At 38.2% G+C, this 23258-nt stretch overlaps 1 protein-coding gene across 5 annotated transcripts in view; it reads left to right on the top strand.

The window, feature by feature from the left end:
- The window catches only part of LOC121627755 (glutamate receptor 2-like), a 155290-nt gene extending 138134 nt beyond the window's left edge, over positions 1–17156 (top strand). The window contains exons 17-19 of one of the 5 annotated variants that reach the window (XM_041966799.1): positions 519–633; positions 3560–3694; positions 17022–17156. In XM_041966799.1, coding sequence (XP_041822733.1) covers positions 519–633; positions 3560–3694; positions 17022–17156 — 385 coding nt within the window. Of the gene's footprint in view, positions 1–518; positions 634–3559; positions 3699–10105; positions 10277–17021 lie in introns of those variants that run through there. The other 4 variants (XM_041966801.1, XM_041966798.1, XM_041966797.1 and 1 more) reach the window with 4 other exon arrangements.
- Positions 17157–23258: the final 6102 nt, after the last annotated feature.

Raw genomic sequence — 23258 nt, 5'->3', positions numbered from 1 at the left:
TAAAGAGTTTGTGCAACTTGGTCAAACTCGTTTATCTATGGCTCTGGGCTGGAAGAATACTGTTGCTGAAAAAGCAGAAAGGCTTTTCACTGCAGCGCCTCTCACTCTCTGTCTCAGAGGCCAAACACAGGGGCACTGACAACATAGTATTTTACTGTGAACAACCTTGTCCAATTAATCAGTGTTATATCATGCTAAATGCTCTACACAGTCCTCCTGGGGGCGGTAATGATCTCTGCAATTTATCATTTGACAATCAATATAACTTAAATATTTCCTCCAAAACTCTGGTCCAAAATGAACTAAGCACACATTTTGTCATGGCCTTTAAATTGAAACTAATGTGGCAATATATTGTAAAGGCACTAAACTTTAATGTTGTATCATTCATGCCAGATGATGTTCCTGGAAATAATTAGCCCTGTCGTGGTTGCTAGACCAGACTGTGAGAACCGCTGCTCCACTAATAACATAAGATAACATTGATACTGATGTTATTTATGTTATTCTTATTGAAGAGTGCCAGTAAACCTTGCCGTATTGAAACTGAATGAGCAAGGAACCCTAGACAAGATGAAAAACAAGTGGTGGTACGATAAAGGAGAGTGTGGCTTCAAGGATTCCACTAATAAGGTTAGTTGTATATGTCTGTGAATCAATAAAGCACACTGTCTCTTCACACATTTAACATGCACAGTAATCTTGGTTCTATATGTGTCAGGAAAACAAACAATATCTGCACTTTAAGACAGTAGTCTTATATATCTATACTGTATGTGTAAAACTGAAAAAAACAGTAAAGTTAGCACAGGTTAGTGTAATGTCAAGGACACCCTCAGGTAATGCGAGTCTCAACTGTAAGTAACTCTAAATTTAATGTTAAAGATATGATTAAGATAAACTCATCAATTATGTATTAGCAGTTAGTAGTTATTGCAGCTCATTGCTGTGTTTTGTGTGTGTTTTTGTCTCTCTGTTGAAGATTTAGTTATTCTGTCTGTCTTTTTAATGCTTAAGTTAATGTCTGTTTGTGTGAGATAACTACAATAATCACACATTAGATACACAAAGAAGGTGACGCACTGCACTCAACCTTGAACAGCCCACAGCACTGTGTTCACTATGGGGTGAAACACCTATATAATGAGTATTATGTTTAGATTTGTTTAGATCTGTTTATTTATTAATCTCTATCCCAGTTTACTTTACCTTGACTCCTGGATAACAAACCAGAGGGCACCAGAACTACCCAATTCAGATTTATTGTGGCAATGCCAGGGAGGTGGGCAAAATTATGGGAAAAAAGTAAGAAAGAGGAGGAAAAGCGAGAAAGGAGATTAAAGTGAAAGCTAGGAATGTGAATGAAACTGGTTGTGTGTGACATCCTAAATCAGAAAGAAAAAATACAATTAAGTGACAGGGTCAAAGAAACCTTTAAGCATGTTGTTACACAAGCACCATCTTATATATATTATACAATATTTAAAACCAACATTTGGTCATTTCAGTGAACTTGCCATGATTAAGGGATTCACTCCCAGCAAAGTAAATCTGTTGTGAAGCCTGGATGTGCAGTTCAACTTTGACTCTGCACTTTGACTCGCCAGATTGCAGCTATGACCAATTGCAATTGATTGTGCTGTGTAGCTTGCTAGCTACAGTGGTTCGCTAACTAGCCCCACAACTAGTCATTATATCACCAAGGTTCCAGCACAAGCTATTTCATAAGACTGGCATTAAAAACCAATAACTGTTAATAAATAATGCAGTAACACCTGGGAAAACTATGGTGAGAACTCCATAAAGAAGTGAGAAAGGCATTCAAAAGAAGAGCTTGGAACCACCATTATAAGAAGTTCTTGGAAATCCCATTAGTGTGATATGATGGATAGATGGCATGTGGTGAAGGATGGTGACAGGAAGGTGACTGCTATGTAACCTGCATGCAGTCCTCTTTGGTTTAAGGGTCCATCAGGCTGGTCTGCTGGCAACTTGGTGGTAGAGCTTGGTGGTACCTTAAAGCTCTCAGCTAGCTACAGAAGGTTGAAAAACATAGCTTACAAACAATCAAAGACAATAACATATATAGCTGATATGCCTACACAGCTGAGATACAGCCTTTTGATTACATTTTATTCCATGGTCAGAATAGTGTTTTGAAGGTGACATCTGTCATTAAAAAAACACATGGACAGCTTCAGGAGGATAGCGAGAGGCATTTCATCACGCCAGTATTGCCTTTAATACATTGTATTTATCAGTTTTTAGAGCCCCCCTGGCTCCCCCATAACTGAAACACTGATTCATATATCATTAGTCATTTAGGTAGAGCAAGAGAAAGCCATTAATAAACAGATACAGAGATGTGAGCACAGAAGTGGGAAATATGGACTGTGTTGGCTTGCTGGCTGAGTGTGCTGTGGACACTAGCTCAGCATGGATGAAAGAAAGCGAAAAAGTCTTGGCTGCACTGATACTATTCTAATGCTTAACATTTGTAAGCTAGAGGCTATGTGACAGGTGCATGAGCATAGCCAGCCAGATTCGTGTTTGGCCAAACCTCTTCATTGTTGGAGTGCTGATATATTCATTTTTAACTCCACACAAAGTACAACCCAAATGTCTAAATAAATGTGGGCATTGTATGTTTCTGCAAACCATGGACATATTGATACTTTTTGTTTCTTTTCATTCCAACATGTACGTTTCTTTACATTTAAGTTCTCAGTTTGATGTTGTGACGAAGCTGAAGTTGTGGGTAGGTTTTGGTTAGGTTTCCACCACTTGATTAGGGTTATAGAAGATTGTGTGTTGTCTTAAAATACCTGGTTTTCTTGCCACAAATACGGCTCAAACTGCTGATTGGCAGTTGTGTCACACAGCTAGCCCTCACGCCACCATCATTCCCTCCTCCTTCTGATATGAAACTCAGCCCATACATATACCAGTAATCTGAACAACATGTAACTTGATACTTACTGTAGAAACATTGATATGGCATGTATGAACCATATAAATGTAACATATTTGTGGTTTGCAGAAACGCAGAATGCCAACATTTTATCCTGGCAACTGGGCTGATAGATAAGCATGTGCACTATGGCTACCATGCAACAAAGCACACTATTGACCACACCCAGCCTCATTAGTGATGCTGGCTGTAGTGAAACAAACCAGGTAGAACAAAAATTAAACTTTGGATGGTTATTAAGAAATTTACTAACTTGTTTACAATGGTCAGTATCTGCAAAAACACATATATGAAAACAGTACATACAAAGGAACACACTGATTCAAACACAGACAAACTAATAGAGTGCAAGCAATGTTTTAAATGTGTTCAGATCAGGTTTAGTCCAGTTGTCTTTGACTGTGCTGTGCTAATCTAAAGCTCTCATATGCTTTTATGATGAGTTAAGTCAAGAAAATGACATGAAAATTGGTTGGTTCATTGGTAGTGTGTCAGGCATTAAAGTTAGCTGTCAACATAAAAACATCCCACTAACACTTCTATCTGGGTGCCTACCTTCTTTTTTTCCCATTTGTGTGTGTGTACTAGGAGAAGACCAGCGCTCTGTCTCTTAGTAACGTAGCAGGAGTCTTCTACATACTGGTCGGAGGTCTGGGTCTGGCCATGATGGTAGCACTGGTGGAGTTCTGCTACAAGAGCCGCGCTGAGGCCAAAAAAATGAAGGTTTGTTATCTTTTCAGATAGCAGTTTCAATTTTAATTCATTTTCAGTCTTCAATATAATTAGTGTGATATCAATATTTCTGGTATTAAATCTATGTAGGATTCTCACTAAAGTACTATCTTTTAAATGGATTATCTTACTTAATCTGCATTTGTATGATGAGTAATGCCACAAGAAAAAATACCAAATGTTTTCAGTCAGAAAACCAGAAGGTTAATGTTCAGTCTAGTATCGGGGCAGTTCATGAAATAGTCACAAAATTGAATCCCAGGATACATGTCTGTGGACACTGATGCTCCATTTTTTTCATAACACTTTTGTACAACTTCAGGACAGATATAGTAACAAGACCAAGAGAGTGGTCGGGGTGGGTGGATGGATAGACAGATGGGTCAAACACGTGCCTTTCACACAGGAGATTGGGGTTTGATTCCCATATGAAACAAATTGTAAACATTGATTGGTTCAAGTATGTAGTTATTTTAAGACAAACCGTGATCTAAACCTAACCAAATATTTTTGTACCTAAACCTAACCAAACTGGAACCCCCAGCTGAAAAGTTTCTCAGCAAGCTTTGTTTTGAAAGTCCAATCAGATGTTGCATATTTATTATTGCTAATTTGACTGTGTAATGAGATTGACAGTGCATGTGGTGCAGCCATGAATGATATTTTCCATTAGTTTGAAAGTCGTGATGAGTGTCAGAAAAAAAAGTAAAATTCATTTCCAATTACACAAATTCTATAGATTTAATTTTGTGACTATTTCACAAAATGCTGTGACACTGATGTAATGTGATGTGTATTATATTTCTATATGTTGAAATTCATACCTCATAAATTGAACTAGAAAGCATTAGCATATCTCAGTTAACCTGATAAACTAGCAACTGAGTGTGTATAGGAAATCTAAAATGCACAACTTGGAGTCTTACACCGCCAGATGCATTGTGTCAGCAATAGCAGCAGAAGTAAGTGCCAAAGAAGTGAAGTATATAGACTAAAAGTTGAGTTCACTCGACACTATGACATCACACTACAAAACTGCAGCCCCATCAGCAATAAAATATATACGCAACTATGGTTCAGAAGGTCAGTGGTTCAATCCCTGGCCTCTTTGATACATGTCGACGGATCCTTGGGCAAGATACTGAACCCCAAGTGTGTGAGTTTTTTATGCTCGTAATGAGCAGGGGGCCTAGCTACCATGTGTGAATGGGTGAATGCAGGCTTGTGTTGTAAAGCACTTTGATTGGCAGACTAAAAAAGCACTATTTAAATACAGTCCCTTTACCATTTATAACACTACAGGCTGTACCCTTTGACATGTTAAAATCTAGTAAACCACAAATCTGGGCAACCCTCAGTACCTATATTACTCATTGGTATTGTTACAAGTATATGTAGAGAGATGTTAACATTGGTGATTACAAGGTCTAAATTCCTGCTTTTCTTTTCTTTTCCTTATCAGTTTGAGAAGAAGTTCAATCTATGTTTGGCTGTTTTTCTTGTTCTACAAAAAAACTTTCTCCCCTGTCCATGACGTATTTTGTCTGATAATGATTGGATCTCATTAGCACAGGGGTCTGCAACCTTTACCACTCAAAGAGCCATTTGTTTCCCACAGTAAAGAAAACACTGGGAGCCACAAAACCCTTTTGACATTTAAAATGAAATAACACTGCATTTATGAACTAAATGAATGACTGCAGAGAAAAAGAAATTACATTTCTGCAAAAACAATTTGAATGCTGAAAAAAAGATGTTGGGTTGAAGGTTACTTTCAAGTGAAATACTCAATGTCTATTTGAGTCCTTCTTGTATTAATGAAAAAAACACTGAACTTAAATTATCCACCGGCAGCAAACCAAAAATGCCGTCCTCTCTTTATGTGCCATCATCCTTTTACTGGCGTGTGCAGTCAGCTGTCAGCCTGAATAATAAAAGGACTATTTCACTGAACAATGAAAAAATATGAATATATGCAAAATAATAGGCAATTAAAATATTTGTCACACTTGGTTAATGTGATTTCTGCTCCTGAGCCTCAGTGCACAGCGTCTGCGAGGTGTATGCTGTCACCTTCACCTTTACACAGGATCATAAGCGTGGCAATGTTTGTTTTAAAAACGAAGGAACTAAAATAAAATACATTTCAATTAGACATTCATTATTTATTATCTAGCGGTGAATGTATTTAAAAAAACAAACTACATCTTAATATGAGCTCTATTGTCTGTTCTGTATCATACGCTTGAGCCTCATGAGCCACATGGCACGGTCGTCATCAGCAAATAGTGTTGCTCACTCAGTAGTCGAAAGTATAGAACGTTAGTTGTAATACAAAGTGGTGGTATATTGGAGGGAGTTTGTAACCCCTCCCTCTCTTTAAAAGATGGGCTCTGGAATCAGATGTGAATGTGTCCAATTGTTCCTGGTTGATGATCTTTCCTCCCTTCCCAGTTGATTCTATGAGCAGTTTTCATCTAGTGTTCACACACAGCAATATTGTCTGTTTATGGTGGTTATGCAGTCTCTCAATTAGGCAATTATGGGTCCTTGCTGTTTTACTGATGTAGTGTTCCCCGCAGCTGTCAAGTGTGAGGCCATGATGATGTCATACATGCGCCTGTCAACATTAGGATTTGAAAACACAGTGAATGTTAAAATCACCACTCGGCAATCACTTGCTTTAAAATATCAGAGCAACAAGGACTGGGTTGACTACATTCTACATTTAGTGACAAAAGTTAGTCGGTCAGATTCAGATACCTGGTTGAAAGTGAAACAATGTCAATATCTCTGCATTGTGTAAATGAATGCACAAAAGGGCATAGCACTCAGTTTATTTATGTTTTACTTGAAGGATATGTACACATCCCTTACACATAACGCTTCAGTTGAGATTTTCAGACAGGTTACTGGAAAGTGAGACAACTGGTAGGAGAGGGTGATTTCAAAAATGGATTGGAGAGATAGCATAAATACAGTAATTGGTGAGCCATGTTTCTGCAACTCACACTTATGTTTTGTAGATTTCCCATGCTGGCTCACATAGCCTTTGTCTCCTTGTGATACAATAAAATCAACAACTTTTAATTCAAATGCTCGAGGCAATAGGCATTCAACAAAATGAGACATCCTTGCTTTTGAGCCATCATATTAAAGCAACATCAATTAAATATGACATGTGCACACCTGCATCATCTGTCCATTGTCTTGTTATAAGATAAGATACGATTGGAAATTAGCGTGTTATAGACAGCAGCAATAGTAGCAGGAATATAAAAGGAGACATAGAAGAGAATCTAAAATACAAAATAAAAGAGTCAGCTATATATATGTACATTCTATATAAAAAGGGGTGGGTTAGGGCTATTAAATAATTGAAAATTGCATGTGGTAAGGTATTTTATGTTTTCTGTCACATAAGCATAACCGTGTTCATGACAACTTATTTACTTTTAATTCAAATCACCATATGGCATAATGTGTGTACAAGTCCCTTTGCACTGAAGTGAACATCGCGAGAGCACAGACACAGGCATTTCCAGCACCAGCTTCATAACAATGATACAGGTCTGTTCAGCTCAGCAGGGACAATTAACCCTTTTTAACTTCTCCTTGGTGATTTGTGTGCATCTATGAAAAAGGTGACAATCTGCTCATGTGTCTTCAACTCTAGACCAAGTTTGTTTTCTGTTAACCTAATACATTGGAGGAATTTGGTTTAAAGATATTTTTCCTCTGTTAACTTTCAGCAACACCCATTCACTGTTGGAATTTACCAGTGCTAAAGTATCAGAACTGATTCTCTGGCTGGAATAATTTGTTCATAGTTGTCCAACCCAAACCAGTGTGTCATTGACATGTTTACATTTTGGCAGTTTTCTTGAAAATGGCTTAGCTTATAATCGTTTTTTTTTTTTTTTAATCACTCAATCAAATCATCTGCATCTGGTGCTCTGCTCTAAAAATTTGTCTGCTTGAACCCCGATTATTGCTGCTTGTGGCTTTATACAACCCTGTTTCCAGACAAGTTGGAAACTCTTGTAAATTGACACAGAATGTGGTGATTTGCAAAACATGGAAATGCCTTTTTTTAATTTAAATAGCACAGAGACAACATATCAGATGTTGAAACAGAAATTTCATTGTTTTTTGAAAATGATATCCTCATTTAAAATTTGATGCCAGCAATGTGTTTCCAAAAAGTTGGGACAGGGTCATTTTTACCACTCTGTTGCATTGCCTCCTCTTTTAACAACACTTTTCAAGTCTAAAAAAAGAGACGAATTTTGAAAGAGGAATTTTTTCCCTAATTCTTGTTCTTATGATGTATGATTTCAGCTGCTCAGCAGTATCTCCCTTGTCGTATTGTATGTGTTTTGCGCCAAAACTTTTTAATGGGTGACAAATTGGGACCGCAGGCAGGCCAGTTCAGCACCAGAACTCTTTTACTAAAGAGGCATGCTGTTGTAATACTTGCAGAATGTGCTTAGACATGGTCTTTCTGAAATAAGCAAGGCCTTCCCTGAAAAAGTCATCATCTACTTGGCAGCACATGTTGCTCAAAAACCTGCATGTATTGTTCAGCATTAAAGATGCCTTCACAAATGTGCAGGTTACCCATGCTGTTACCCATGTGTAGTAATGCACAGTCGCATTTACCATTATATTCACAATGACACAACCACCCCCCACCCATTTACTCCATTTAGACATATTCACTTATATTTACATTATTAGAAATAGTCACCAGCACTAGCAAATAAGTATGTAAAACTTTTATTAACGCACATGAGAATTAATTACTTCATTCTTGGCTCGGAGCAAAAATAAGACATTTGGGATGGCCAGCGAGATGGCGGAACCCAAGTACTTCTGGTTTGAGCGAGGAGCGAGGAAACGATAATTAAGATAATTGAGATGCACCCACTATGTACTGTTTACAATGAAATCCCCAAATTATTTGCAATTTTACATTGAGAAACATTATTCTTAAACTGTTGCACTATTTGCCAGCACAGTCTCTCACAGAGTGGTGAACCCCTCCCCATCTTTACTTCAGAACCTCTCTGGGATGCTCATTTTATACCCAATCATGTTACCAACCAGTTGCCTGATTAATTGTGAGATGTTCCACCAGGAGGGTTTTTTTTTTTAGCATTTCACAACTTTTCCAGTCTTTTGGAAGTGGCAACAGTGGCAAGCACTGTCCTAGCCATCTGAAACGTGTTGCTGGAATCAAATTCTCAATAAGAATAAAAACAATGAAGTTAAGTTTCTTAGTTTCAGCATTTGATATCTTGTCTTTGTGTTATTTTCAATTAAATATGGGGTTTTTAATGTTTTGTTCTGTTCATATTTATTTTTAATTTGATTAATATATTGTTCAATGTTCTATTTGTGTTTTACACAACAAGGAAAGAGGGCTGTATATTATGATTATCATAACATTTGCAAAAGCAGTGGAGTGGGATAAACCATCAATGGTGCAAATGTGAAATTTCAGGGGAAGGTTCTAAAATCAGTCTGTTTTTGTTCATAGTCTTTGGTATCCACAGTTCTTATACGTAGCGTTTTCCTGGATTCCTAATCCAAACCCATTTCAGAAATTGCTTTTGCAATTATTTGATTTATAATGTAATGCAGTACAATGACTTATTGTCTGAGGGACTTTGCACATTGAATGTTATTTTCCTGTGTGACTGCACATTCAGCATTAATTTGCACTGTGAGAGCAACTAGAACTTCAGAAAATAAAGTGAGAGGTGTTTTAGTTTAGTTGATCCGTTATATGTTATGCTATCTTTGTCTTACTCTTTGTTCCTCATAAAATTTTCTTTCTGGTTAGGATCAGGAGACATGTAACAATCACCCCACCTCCCCATAACCCCACAGTTCCTATAAGACATCCTGAGGGACACAGTTTCAACTCTTCTCAAAGTCCACAGACTGCGTGTACTCCAGCCCACGACCCATCTACTATCCTTGCAATAGTAAAAGAGCTGTTCCTCTGTTTCATGACCAGGACAAAACCCCAGTACTCATCCCATTACTGAGGGTACAATCTCAACCAGCTGGAGTTTCCTTATCAGCTTCATGGCATAGGCTTCCTGGGGATGCTGAGCAGTGTGATACCTTTATATAATTGTGTTATCTGTTGTCGCTTAAATAATAGTAATAATAGTCATACGTCATACTCATGTTATTAGTAAGTGCAGTAAGAGCTCTACCTGTTTCTTCTCGTTTACACATTTCACATTTCATTGTAGCGTTGACCCAGCGTTGACCTACATATGACTAATAAAAGTGAAAACTGAAAAAACTGGAACAGGTAAAGATTGACAGTTGCTCTACAAGCACAATCAGTAAAGCAATAACAATGACTTTATTTTTGTTATGAAGGTGGCAGCCAACACTTTGTCGTCCCCCCAGCACACAGGAAACTACACACACACTCTGTCTTCTCCTCAACATGCCCCCAACTTCAACCTGCTGTCCCCCAGCCACCAGCCAAACTACGCCACCTATAAAGAGGGCTACAACGTTTACGGCATTGAGAGCGTCAAGATCTAATACGGGTAGGAGAGTGATGATTGATAGCCAAAACTTTCCTGACGTCACAGTCATACACAATGTTCAGACAGATAACATTTAATTGGTATTGATTCACACCATCAAACAACAACTAAAACAACATCTGCATTCACATTACAGTAGTGCCTACCAGCTTCAGTGGCAAACTGCATTTTCACTGGCTTCAATGATTGAAAAATTCACATGTAGACAACATTATTATTATTTTCTTTACCTTCACGCCTGCCCTTTACCACTTTTTAATTACTGTTAAGCTACCATCAATTTTCTTGTCTTCCAGTGACTTAAATGCTTTTTTTTCTGGTAAGATGTTCATGTGAAACATCCTCAGGAAGAGTAGGAAGTAGTTGCATTTGCGTTAGCTTTTTTTTGTCTTTATTTAATAATGCAGTCTAATTGAAAATATGGTCTTGTTTCCAAGAGAGACCTGAGAAAAAGAAACATTCACAAAAACATAATCAGCAAACAGAAACTACACAATTACTCAAACAAGGTATCATAAAAAAACATCAGACAATAAAGATTTAAAACCTCTGTGGGGGTGTAGGACTCTAGTTCGGAGGTATTTTGCAGTCATTCCCTTTAAAATGTGCATAGTACCTGAAACCAGTTTTGTCAACATTAGTTTACATGTGAGGGATATCTAAGGTTAAGTTACTGGATGGTGAACTTTGGTTACTAGAGTTCAGTGAGAGAAGAGATGTGGTTTTTTGGAAGCTTCAACAGCAGAGCTTTGATTTAGTTCAGAACCAGGCTCTGGGTGGCCGTCCAGTTGAGTTAGAGAGAGAGAGAGAGAGAGAGAGAGAGAGAGAGAGAGAGAGACAAGGCAAGAGAGAGAGAGTATAAGTAACAGGTAGTGTATGTACATAATACAACAATATGAATCTAATAGTAATAGCAGTTGCAGTGGATGTCAGGCAGGGCCATGGCAGGAGACGTAGCTATAAGTCACAATTGAGGTTCAGCCACTCCATGGGAACCTGCGAGACAAGAAAGCACAAAGACTCCGGGGAAGGAGCCAAGTTAGTAACATGCCATGCTAAGACATGAATGCATACAGATGGAGAGGGAGAGGAACCAGTTTTGTCAACATTAGCTTTATCGATGAATAACATGAGATGGCTGTTTCTTCTTGACAGTAAGGAAGTCCGTGCACCTGTATGACACAATGATGAATAGGAAATGGTATCTATCTGAAATGAAATGTGGTATGTTCACAAATGAGAATGTCAAACCATGCTTTTGAGCTGTATGATTTCATTAATATCCATGTACATGGAATCTATGTGCTTATTAAAATCATCACAATAATGAGACAAGCATTGCCACTGAGATTTGCTGGCACTGCTGAGTGGCATGATGTGAATGCAGTTGTTCTTGATAAACACTAGTAACATGGAGACTATAAAAGAGTCTAGATTAACACTGAAAACAAGAAATCTAGTCAAAATTGTATGTGACTGTGATACTCCTTTCCTTCGTTCAGTCATTACCCAACATCTTGCCCACGTCCTGTATCCCTGCTTTCAAACCTCACTTGACCTTGTCCTCTTTACCACACCTCTTACCGTCCTCTGTCCTCCTCTCCTTCCTTCTTTCCACTCTCTTATACCTTCTCCTTCTTGCCTTCTCACCTACCTCCACATTTCCCTTTTAAATTAGTTCCTTCCCTGATCCTAGTGATTTTCCTGTTTCTCTCACTCCTTTCTTACTTCCTAGCCAATCATCCTCTTTAATGGACTGATTCATTGGTCACTCATTCCCATCTTGTCTTAATGTCAGCTTTTCTTTAGGCAGCTCCATGATTGCATTTTTAAAGATGGGATGGTTTGGACTGATAAATACAAGTATAAGTGTAGTACGACTGTGTGACAGTGGTAAATATCACTGTTCCCTTTCAGTTGATTAACTCAGCACAACACATACAGTAGGCTATGGGATATCATACCCCTGTATGGCCTGACTGAAGACACCTCTATTCACGCCTAAGAGGTGGATGACCGTTTTGCCATTTTAGCCTTAGGCCAAATCTGCACATTTATTCTTTGGTCACCATAACTCAATTTTTACACTCTCTAAGAGCATCTGACCCTACAGAGTTATAAGTATTTCATTATTATATTATTAATTCATTTTTATGCCTGTATAAGTGCTAAAGCCAAGCAAGCAAAGAAGAAGTTTCAATCCACCTTCCACGAGTGTCATTTTGCTATTGTTACGAGGAGAGCATCAGCTGAGCTGGTGTGCATCTGAGTGCATCCAGCACTCAACCCTGGAATGGTGGGTCACATTTCTGGAGAAATGCCAAGATAAACTGTTCTTCCTCCTGAAATCAGGACAGTGTAAAGTATTTGCTTGTGGCATGCTGGACATAGCTTGGACTAGGCTGGTTATGCAGGGCAACAGGGACAGGACCCAAATGCAGACAGAGGAGGCAGCAGGATGACTTCAGTGATTTATTGATGATTACAGGTAGACAGACAGGCAGACTGGTAGGTAGGCAGGCAAGTACACAGATAGGCAGACAGGTCCAGGTAACACAAAGTCAAATACAAATGCACAAAGCAAAAATCAACGAGGGGTTTCCCTAACATTTAGCAACAACAGCCAGGAAGTCTCTACTTCTATTCCCAACCATGTCTCGGAGTTGACTTCTTCATGGAACAAACATCAACTAATCCATGTCAAGGTGCACAGTTATGAATTTTGACTTAGCTGAAAAGTGGGTTTGGTCAATCCACCAGCGATGGAGTAATATTTGGCTTCACTGGAGCCTTGTCATAACCAGGGGTTGACAAGTTTTCCGCAATGCAGCTAGGGAAACTTTACCAGAATCAGACAAGCTCCATTTGGGCCCTTTGCTCTGTCGCTAGGCTGCAAACTCTTGATGTTTATACAATATGTTTGGTAAAGCTTGGAACACTACAGACTACATCTCTTAACACAGTCTAACAATACCTTTTTCTACACACCAATGCACTTTTTGGCCATAGATTTTAGGTCCTAGTTAGACCAGAGGGCTGTAGTCTTTCTTGGCTTACAATTGGTTCACGGAGTGATGCACATATGCAGATTCAGCATGTGTAGAGAGAGACAGTTGCAATAGGTTATTGATTACAGTTTCGGGTATTATAACAGCATCTGTGTCAACAGTGTCAGCAACACAGTTGTAGTGGACAAGGCAGAGGAAAAGAGCAGTTCTGATGGTTCTCCCTTGAGAGGTGAACAAAGGTTGTTACAGCTGCATCTTGGGATTTGACATTAGTACTTGAGGCCATATGTGGTTTCTTCCATACAAAACCAGACTGCTCCCTGCTTTGTCTTCCACAAAGACAGTGCATGACCTTCATGCTTTGTCTGTACATCCTTCTGGCACCCACTTAGTTTCAAATAATTTCAATGTTAGATTACACTTAAATGTACCTCAAGTATGGTTACTGTATCTTTATCTGTATACAGTATGGTTACTTTATCTGTGCAGTGTGTAGTGGCTTTTAAGCTCCTAGGCCTTGGCCTGCCTCCTTTTGCATCTGAGGAGCAGTGGATGCCTTGTGAGCTGTTCGAGTGTTCTACAATGTACTTGTGTTGGAGATTTTCCTCCAGATCAGAGGCTGCCGTGTGGGGTGAGCATGTATGTCCCTTATTATGTGCTGTAACGAGTGAATCAGTTGAGTAACACAAAGGGACTACGGCTTGCATTTTCACATTCGACCCTGTGTTGCAGAATGCCTATAATGATGACTCTAATTTCTGTTTCCTAAAGGAGAGGAATGGTTAACACCCCCATAATGCAACACGGGCTTGGCAAAGAGTGGCTATCTAACTAAAAAATTAAAAGTGTAGGCAGGGGCCGAGCTTGAGTCAGGTCACATCAGACATGATATCCTGCACTATGTGTATTGTACTTTGTTTTTCTCCTTCAAGGAACAAAATCTATAGTCCTAACATTTATTTCTAATGAAACTTGTTCAGTTTAACAAAAGCTCATTCAAGGATAATATGCTGTATGGCATCAGTCACCATAGTAATATATTCTTAAAGGATGACTTTCGTTTTTTACAACCTGGACTTTATTTGTAGCATTAAATACGACCATTTAGACACCCCGACAACTTTGGTGGCATTTGGAGTCGTTTTGAAGAAATTAGCCCCAGAAGAGCGGCGCGTATATCCGTATAATGCGAGTAATTGGGGCACCCGTGCGTAGCCTCTATAAACGCATAATCTGCGGCGAAACTCGTTCATATTCCAATATTGTGTTATGATATGCTGGCGCTATTCCCCTCTGAGCCCGTGGTGGCATGTTATCAACATCCAGTGTCTCTAGACAACTACTTCTGACGTGGATGACGTCATTTTCGAGCGCCGCGCGCTGCGAGCAACCAGCCACAACACGGCTAACTCTGCGGCGGTCGGCTAGTTTAGCTGTAGTTTGCGACTGTTATTTTTCACAAAATGGATGAATATTTTCCCGACTCTGATGTGTAGGACGATGACTTTGTTTACGATGGATGTCCTCACTGTTTTGAGCCAGAGTACACGGACGAGGAGCTCGTTGAAAGGAGGAGGCAGAGGCAGAGAGAGGAACAGCTGGTCAACAACAACAAACGGCTGCGCGTCCACGAGTAGACGGTAACTGGTGGTGTTCTTGTGGACAATGTTCATCGATGACAACAGAGGAGGATATGTTCATCGATGCCACCAAAGTTGTCGGGGTGTCTAAATGGTCGTATTTAATGCTACAAATAAAGTCCAGGTTGTAAAAAACGAAAGTTATCCTATAACAAGGAGACAATCCAAACTTCTGGGGCTAATTTCTTCAAAACGACTCCAAATGCCACCAAAGTTGTCAGGGTGTCTAAATGGTCGTATTTAATGCTACAAATAAAGTCCAGGTTGTAAAAAGCAAAAGTTATCCTTTAACAAGGAGACAATCCAAACCTGAGCATTTCATGATGTTACTTTTCCTTTGTCATTTGATTTGCTTCGAATATTTCTCACACCTTGGGCCATACTGCATACAAACCCAGTACACTGCTTTTTCACACATTTTCCATTCATTTGTTACAAAAGGCTGTGGTGTGTCTTGCTGCATTCAGTGTCTTCAGGAAATGTTTAAGAATTTAAAATAATGAATTACATTTCTGTTCCTCATCCCTGTGTGTGTTTAAAATGCTGTACTTTTTCTATTACAAATACATTATACGTATATTGAGCTAGTGTTTCTGGGGAAACAATTGAGAAATGTGTGAGTGTTCATGGATAGAATAACCAGGTAGGAATGTTTTGCTTGTTTAATTCACAGGTATTTTATTCCAGAGATGCAAATACCCTTTAAAAATACAATATTTTTATAAAGCAATCCTCCTCATTGTTTTGCAACATTCCCCACAATTCCCCACTTTCCCTGATGTCTAATACCCCTTCCAGAGAGCAGATAGATATGATGCAGGTCTACTCAATGTGCATTGGATCCACTTTGGATCCATTGATATGAGACATATTGAAATGAGAGATGAGAATGCTTGTACTCTTAACATTTGACTAATAAGCGACAGAATTACATTAAATAATTTCTATTTGAATTTTCACCACTCTGTCCTTATGCACACTCCCTCGTTTTGGATCACCTATCTGCACACACTTCTTATAAATATTTTTTCTCCATCTTTCACTCTTCCTCTTTCTCTATTTTTGATTTTTCTTTCTTTATCTATCTAAGTCAGCAGTGTATTTCTAAAGGCGCAGTGCTTTGATGAAAGTATTTTTTAGCCTTGTGAAGGAAATGCTCCAATGATAGCTTGTGTGACATTAACTTTCATTCAGTAGGTTCACATTGTACTCCATATTCTCAATGGTGATCAAAGTGAGTTACGCTTATATTCAAGGCTAGATATAAACAATGCATGGTTCTGCACTGCCAGCAAAGCATTGACAAGTTTCTGCAAGAACTGCCAGGTAAATGTAAAGCAGGTAATGAATCTAGGTCACAGCTACCAAAACAAAAACAAGAAAATGTGATGTGTATTGCTTCCTTGGCTTCACCAGTACAATGATGGTTAATGAAGAGAGACCACAGAAAAAACACGAAAAAAACTTGTGTACAACAGAGTTGCTATACAAAACAGCAACTGTGCCTGGGCCAGAAAAGGTTTGGGAACCACTGAGTTAAGTACTGTAAGTCCCCCCAAGTCCCCCCCAAATCACTGGAGAGGGAGGGGTCGAGGGGTAGAAAGAGATGCAATCACAGTAACAGTGACCACTCTAATAATAGACTTGTAGCCATATGAGAAATATGAGCATAATAGCATAGTATGTATGTATGTATGTGATATAGGTACATATTAGTAGCAGACAGTATATGTACATAATACAACACTATGGATCGAATAATAATGTTGGTATAACTAATATTAATAGAAGTTGCAGTGGATGTTAGGAAGGGCCATGGCAGGAGATGTACCTATAATCCACAATCCAGGTCCAGCCACTAGCCATGGGGACCTGCACAAACTGCAGTTTTTAAATTTCTGCCAAGTATGAGACTGATATTAATCTTCTCATTTCATTATCTGAAAGCAAGCAAGCAAGCATTTCCCAAGTAATGGGCCATTCATTCAAGGTTAATATTCTGTCAGAACAGATACCAGAATCAGATATCTATCTAATTTTGGTTTTGATGTTAATGATTAAAATGTGATTAACATATTTTTTCCTTGTACAGATGAAATTCACAGATGCAATGCGCTCCAAAGCTCGTCTATCCATCACAGGATCAACCAGTGAGAATGGTCGTGTCCCAGTGGCTTACCTCCGTCCAGGATTACCCATGAGCCTCAGCATGACAGATCTCTCCTGACCTCGCCCGAGCCAGTGCCTTAAAGCCAGTGGATGGACATCCTCCCTTCCCCTCTGAAAGTGAATGGAAATGCTTGTCATCTCCTTCAGTGATCAATTGTTCCTCACCATGGGTGATCCTCCCTGGATTTTCAGTCTGGAGTTTAGCCAGTCATATCTCTCTGAGGACTCCTGATCTCACTCTTTAACATCTAGCCTAGAAATACTGGACAGATGTTGTCCTTCCACCACTTGGCTGTCAGGCTTCAGCAAAGACCTGCCCACCTACAAAGGGAATCATTTGACCATTAGCGAGAAAAATGACTGACTCATTTGCAAATTCATGAAAAACAATCAAGCACAGTGGACGGTTTTCTAAACAAACACACATCGTTTCATAGATTTTTGCCTTGGGGCTCATCTTATATAGACAATAAGGACAATAGTGATGCTGACGTAATGCAATAACAACATTAATCAGGGATGTGATCAGGAATTGTGAACATAAAAGCAGAATCTTGGTTGAAATGAGTGCAAGTGCTACAAACTAAAATAGATGTCCTGAAAAATCACATCCGTGAATTAATAAAGTAATAGTAATTGTGTGATAGCAGATAATGATAATGATGTTATTGTCCTATTTGTTTTCCTTATTTCTGCCTGATAATCCCTAATTAGTAGAGACTTTTACCAGACCCAAGAGATGCATGCACTGACAAACACAAACACAACTCGCACTTACACAAAACCACCAACATATGAACACATACACTATACACAGGGATGGGCAAAAACAAACAAAAATGTATGTTGGTACAAAGTAATCACACTTTATTGGAAAGCCCCTTTGTGGATTTGGACGCATCTGACTTTGGTCAACATTTCAGACACCTAGTGGTAGCATCAAAAAACAAATGACTGGGTTAAAAGCAACACATTGTCTGTGCCAACTGTCAGCAGGATTGACTACTTTTTCAGAAAAAAACTCATTATGATAGTTTGAAAGACACTTTAAAGATTAAAAAAAACCCTACATCTAGTGGCTTTCATGAAATGTACTACATCGTAAAAGATTGATCAAACGAAAGACAAAAAACTTTTAACTGCAAGTATTCAGACACAAATAATGTGCACTGCTTAATTTGATAAGTCAGCATTTGGTTCCTGGGGGTACTACTGTGTGTCCAAGTGAAACAGTATCCTATTTAGAAGTTTTGTTGTGTCTTAACTAAAAAAATTCTTTAAATAACTTAGTGTTTGTGGGTGGAAAACAAAATGGGGATTTAATTCCTGATAATGGCACATGATTCCTAGTGGATCAAATGGGAAGTTGCACTTGTAGGTGAAAAAAAGAAGCTGGTGACTTTGGCATTGGCAGAAACACGTCATTGACCAAATTCTGACAGGCTTAAGACAAGATTGACAGGTAAAAAACATAGGTTGAAATTAACACTTGCAAGTAGAAATTTACAGTTTGCAGTTGAAATGGCAGGTTATAGCCAACCTGGTAGAGGTTAAATCAAATGTTAAATAACACTGTATTTGTCTGAAGTTGAATTGTGCTATCCTACCTGAACACAACGGATCCACTGGTGTATCTGGTTTCAGGTCACTTTCATATGGTTTCATTGTGTAAAGCTCAGGCCAGGTGTGTGATTATTTTCAAATTTAATTTATTAGGAATTTTCTTTCTCTCTTTCTCTCTCTTCCTGTGCTAGTCGTCTTTGTCTGTGCATTTAGTTCTGGTGATAGATACAAAACACCCATTCTGAAAAGAAATGGCCCTACAAAGGTTCTGTGTGTGCAGGAGTTGATGTTAATTTTATTTTACAGATTAAGGAATAACTAGTGATCTCTCTTTCATCCTGGAGAACTACAGCTAGTGCAGGGGTGCGTGTCATGCCTGGCTATCAGGCCATTTAGAGATGATATTTAATATGAATATGAATTAGGACCTCATACACACACTGACAAACACGGACACACACGCGCACGCACGCGCGCGCACACACAGTTTTGCCAACTTTGCAACTTTTCAGACCCTATTAGTGCCTTTTTTTTCAGAATATCATGAATATGGTGCCTAAAAGTCGTGGGACCTACTAAAAGAATCTTTGTTTTTTCATTTTTTGGCTGCAAAAGGTTTTTGGCCATCAAGTATTTGACAACGCATTGGATTAGGCCATGACCTTGTAATATTAACTTTTTTTTCGATTTTTTTAATTAGTTAATTAATTCTGCAATAAATTTTAATTGCTTTATTTATTCCTAAGGTTTTATTATACACTAAATTGGCTTTTTATTATTTTCACTTTTTTACCGTCTAAATAAGCTGCCTGATTGTGTTTCTTGGCGTCTTGGATCTTTTGCATGTGTTTTTTACTCAGCTATATACCTTAATGTATTTCTGAACTAAAATAAAGGTTGGTTGTATTAGGTAGCTGGCAGAAGCAGATATGTATACCTGTGTGATATCAGCCTATGAGTTATATGAAATGATGTATTGATGAATGATGGACCCAAATACCCAGCATATACAAACTAACCACCAGTGGACTAAGAATTTTCCCTTCAGGGCCTCTGGTTGTCTTAGCTAATTTTAATATCATTAACAACCTTGACCAGGGCAGTTTCTGTACCGTTGTTAGCTTTAAACCAGACTGGTAAACATCAAACAAATTCTTATATTACACATATATGTAGTTGTTGGTATACAACCTTTTCAAGATTTTTTCCCAGGAATGGAAAGTTTGAGGTTGGTCTGTAGTCCTCAAAAACCAATGGATCAACATTCTCTACCAAACAGCTGAAAATATTTTTTAACAACTTAGAAGGCATTAGGTCACGAGCACATGTTGCAGGTCTTGCTACACCACTTCTGTAGTTTTCAGTTTGTAGTTTTGTTTTGCTTTTTTAGTGTTTAGTTTTTGTAGTCACTGAGTGGGGGAATAACAGCCACACCCACCAGTAAAGGAAGCCACAATATTATTGGTAATACTCCAACATTTATATTTAAAGGATGAAGCAAATTCATTACATTTCTCTGAGGAGTGGAGCCCGGCAGGTATTGATCTAAGCAGACTAACCAGTTTATCAATTCAGAAACTTAGAATTAATAAAAGTTTCAGCAATAATTTGGGGAAAGTAATTTCTTTGTTCTATTTACTGAGCAGGTCCTTATAGATATTATAATCAACCTGCAATTTGGTCTTCTGCCACTTGAGCTCTGATTCCGGGCAAGTTATAGTGCTATTGCTCTTTCCACATTCCCCCAAGGTGATTTTGGTGAACAGAAATTATAATTTTAACCTTTAACTTTTAAGAAATCAACTTTAACCTTGCAGAAATTCACTGTCATTTATAGTTTGTGTCACTGAAAAATAAAAATGATTGACCAAATTGTCGCACAAAGACAAGGAAGACAAATTAAAATCAGAATGTGATCTGGTACACATAAGAGTTACTATATCTAGCAATAAACAGATGTATTATTATGTACTAATTCTAAACCAGGCAACATGTTTGGAAAACACATTGGGAAAAAGATACAAAAGTTGTCTAAAATGCTAACATCTAGAGTGTGATTTGGGGTTATATTAGGGCCTTTAGAAATAAGCAGGTCAAGAGTGTGGCCCTGATTATAAGTTGATCCAGCAGTGTTTTGTATGACTCAAAGGCTGATAACATGTCAGTAAACTGGTTAGCAAAAGAATCGGTAGTGTGGTTAAAATGTGTGTTAAAATCAACAAAGAAAAGGACTGAGTCATCAAAACTCACTAAATTCAGACATAGAGCCTTTCCTAAGCCTTGGAAGGCAGTAAACTGTGAACAACAAACTTATAGCAAATTTACAGTAGCAAATTATATAACAGCTTTCGTTTAATGAAGATCTTTCAGGAATTTATGAGATTATTTTTTTGACATTATGAAAACCTTTAATCATGTTTTATTTCCATCTCAGAAGCAGTACATTGGTGCAGTATTCTTCCTGTTAACTAAACACAAGTACAGTATTGACTTGCAGATTATTATATCCTATTTTAAAACACTTTTGTCTTTACTTCATGAACATAAAACACTTTTTTGCTGGCAATCTGACAAGGTCTCAAATACATCTCATACTGTTAGCTTAGTAAATTCACTTTAAAACTTGGAAGTGAACTACGGATACTTTTAAAGAATACAACAATTTGACATACACATAAAAGCTAGCATAGTTTTTCATTTAAATGATGTTAATTTTTGTGTAGTACTGTATTAATTATACCCATTCTTATTAAATTGCACTTTTTAGGCCTATAAACAGGATTTGATTTAATTCAGGTGAGAGACTTTATGACACCATTGGATAAGCCATTAATGTTTCAAATGTCTATACATGCCCCTGGGCCAGCCTTAAGCTTATATTTCTTGTTAGCCCATAATATTCTTAAATACATAATTCATCTTTTGACTGGAATGCTGATAACATAGGCTCTGCACGTGCTATTGCTGTGACACAGGCTATGGCTGTGGGCTATAATGTTCTAATGAAGTGGGTATCAGGTGTAGCCAAGCTTCAGGCATATGCTTTCCTTACTAAAAAGGCGAAAAAGTGAACACAGAAAACACAGACTCAAGAAATACATACAGACATCAGAGTCCCAATTAGCTTCAGTAATACTTGTCCTTATGTAGAAATCTCCTGTTCTCATTAGTTTTGGCACTTGCAGAGAATGGGGTAATGTAACAAGAAGGTGCAGCCACACTGAGCTGTTGTTCTGAAGACTCATTGCATGTGAACATAAAATCAGATCATGGTTGCTCACAGAATCAAAAACGGCCTGCCCTCGGAATTCCTGGACCTGTAGTATTAAACCATATTTGCTGTTGCCATCATTAACTGCAGGTGTTGCCAAATCAAGAACTGAAAACTTTGAGATTCCCACACTAAATGTATGTTCATATAAATATACTATTTGACATATATATGCAAAATTCTGCCCATCCCTGTTATAGGTCAGCACACCAATACAGCAACGCAGACACACACACACACATTCCCAATCAACATTACATCAGTACACACTGACATACATTGTGACATGTAAAACTCACTTCTACCCTAACATTTGCACATGCACGTGCACATTGTTACATGAGTTCTGAAGCCAACTGGATGATGTGCCAAACAGACTGAGAACCAACCAGAGCTCTCCATGCTCAGCCAATGGCAGCTGCTGATACTGAAACCTGAGCCAATAGGAGCTCTCACTGCTGTGAAGTTGAAACTGTGAACAAAAACAACAAAAACCTTTTAATGAATATACTGCACTGATGATGGCAATGAAGGATGAAGTCGAAGAGGATGAAGAGAGGACAAAAAGAACTTTTGCATGTCACTTTGAGGGTTTTCTCTTTTTTTCAGATGAACTTAGCCTAAAGCTTTGTGTCTGGCAGCATTTTAGTGATTAATAATCATAGTAATAAGAATAATATTAACAGTATTAATTGCCGTATTAATGTGGTTCTTGTTATGTATAGTGTATGCTTTAAAGAAATCAAATCTGCTATTTTCTTTCTCCAAGCTGTCATTTGTACTGCTAGTTAGAAGCTAGCTGGTTAGCTAAGAAGCTTCTGCCACAACATGATAAATGCCCAACAGCAGGTAAAGTCAAGCAGAAACTGTCAAGGCACCTTCCTCCATTTCTTCTCATGGACTCGCATCATCATTTTTGCAATGACCACATGTGGTAATTATGATGAGATTATTATTATTACAGTCAAGTAATAATGAGTTACTATGGAATGCCTCCAAAATATGTCAACCACTGAGAGAAATGTGAAAATCATCACTCTTCACGTCTGACTTTACCTCTTAATTTTCTATTAAACTCATCAATTTTGACCAAAACCTTGTAAGTTGCTTTTAAACAAAGAAAAGTTTTGGGATAAATGGACAACCCCAAAAACCCTCTACAAAGTATTTTATTTCATTATTTCTACCATATGAACATGGAGTATATTGATTGTTTCTCAGTGATCTGACAGTTTTCAGCATATATTAAACTTGTCTGCCCTAAAAATGGTATTCTTAAAAGACACAGACATTAAACAACACTCAGTTGTACACTGTTCTCATATG

Source organism: Chelmon rostratus, chromosome 3, assembly GCF_017976325.1.
Source record: "Chelmon rostratus isolate fCheRos1 chromosome 3, fCheRos1.pri, whole genome shotgun sequence".
NCBI classification, from domain to species: domain Eukaryota; kingdom Metazoa; phylum Chordata; class Actinopteri; order Chaetodontiformes; family Chaetodontidae; genus Chelmon; species Chelmon rostratus.
The sequence above is the reverse complement of the archived record's forward strand: the minus strand, read 5'-3'. Positions and strand labels throughout refer to the sequence as shown.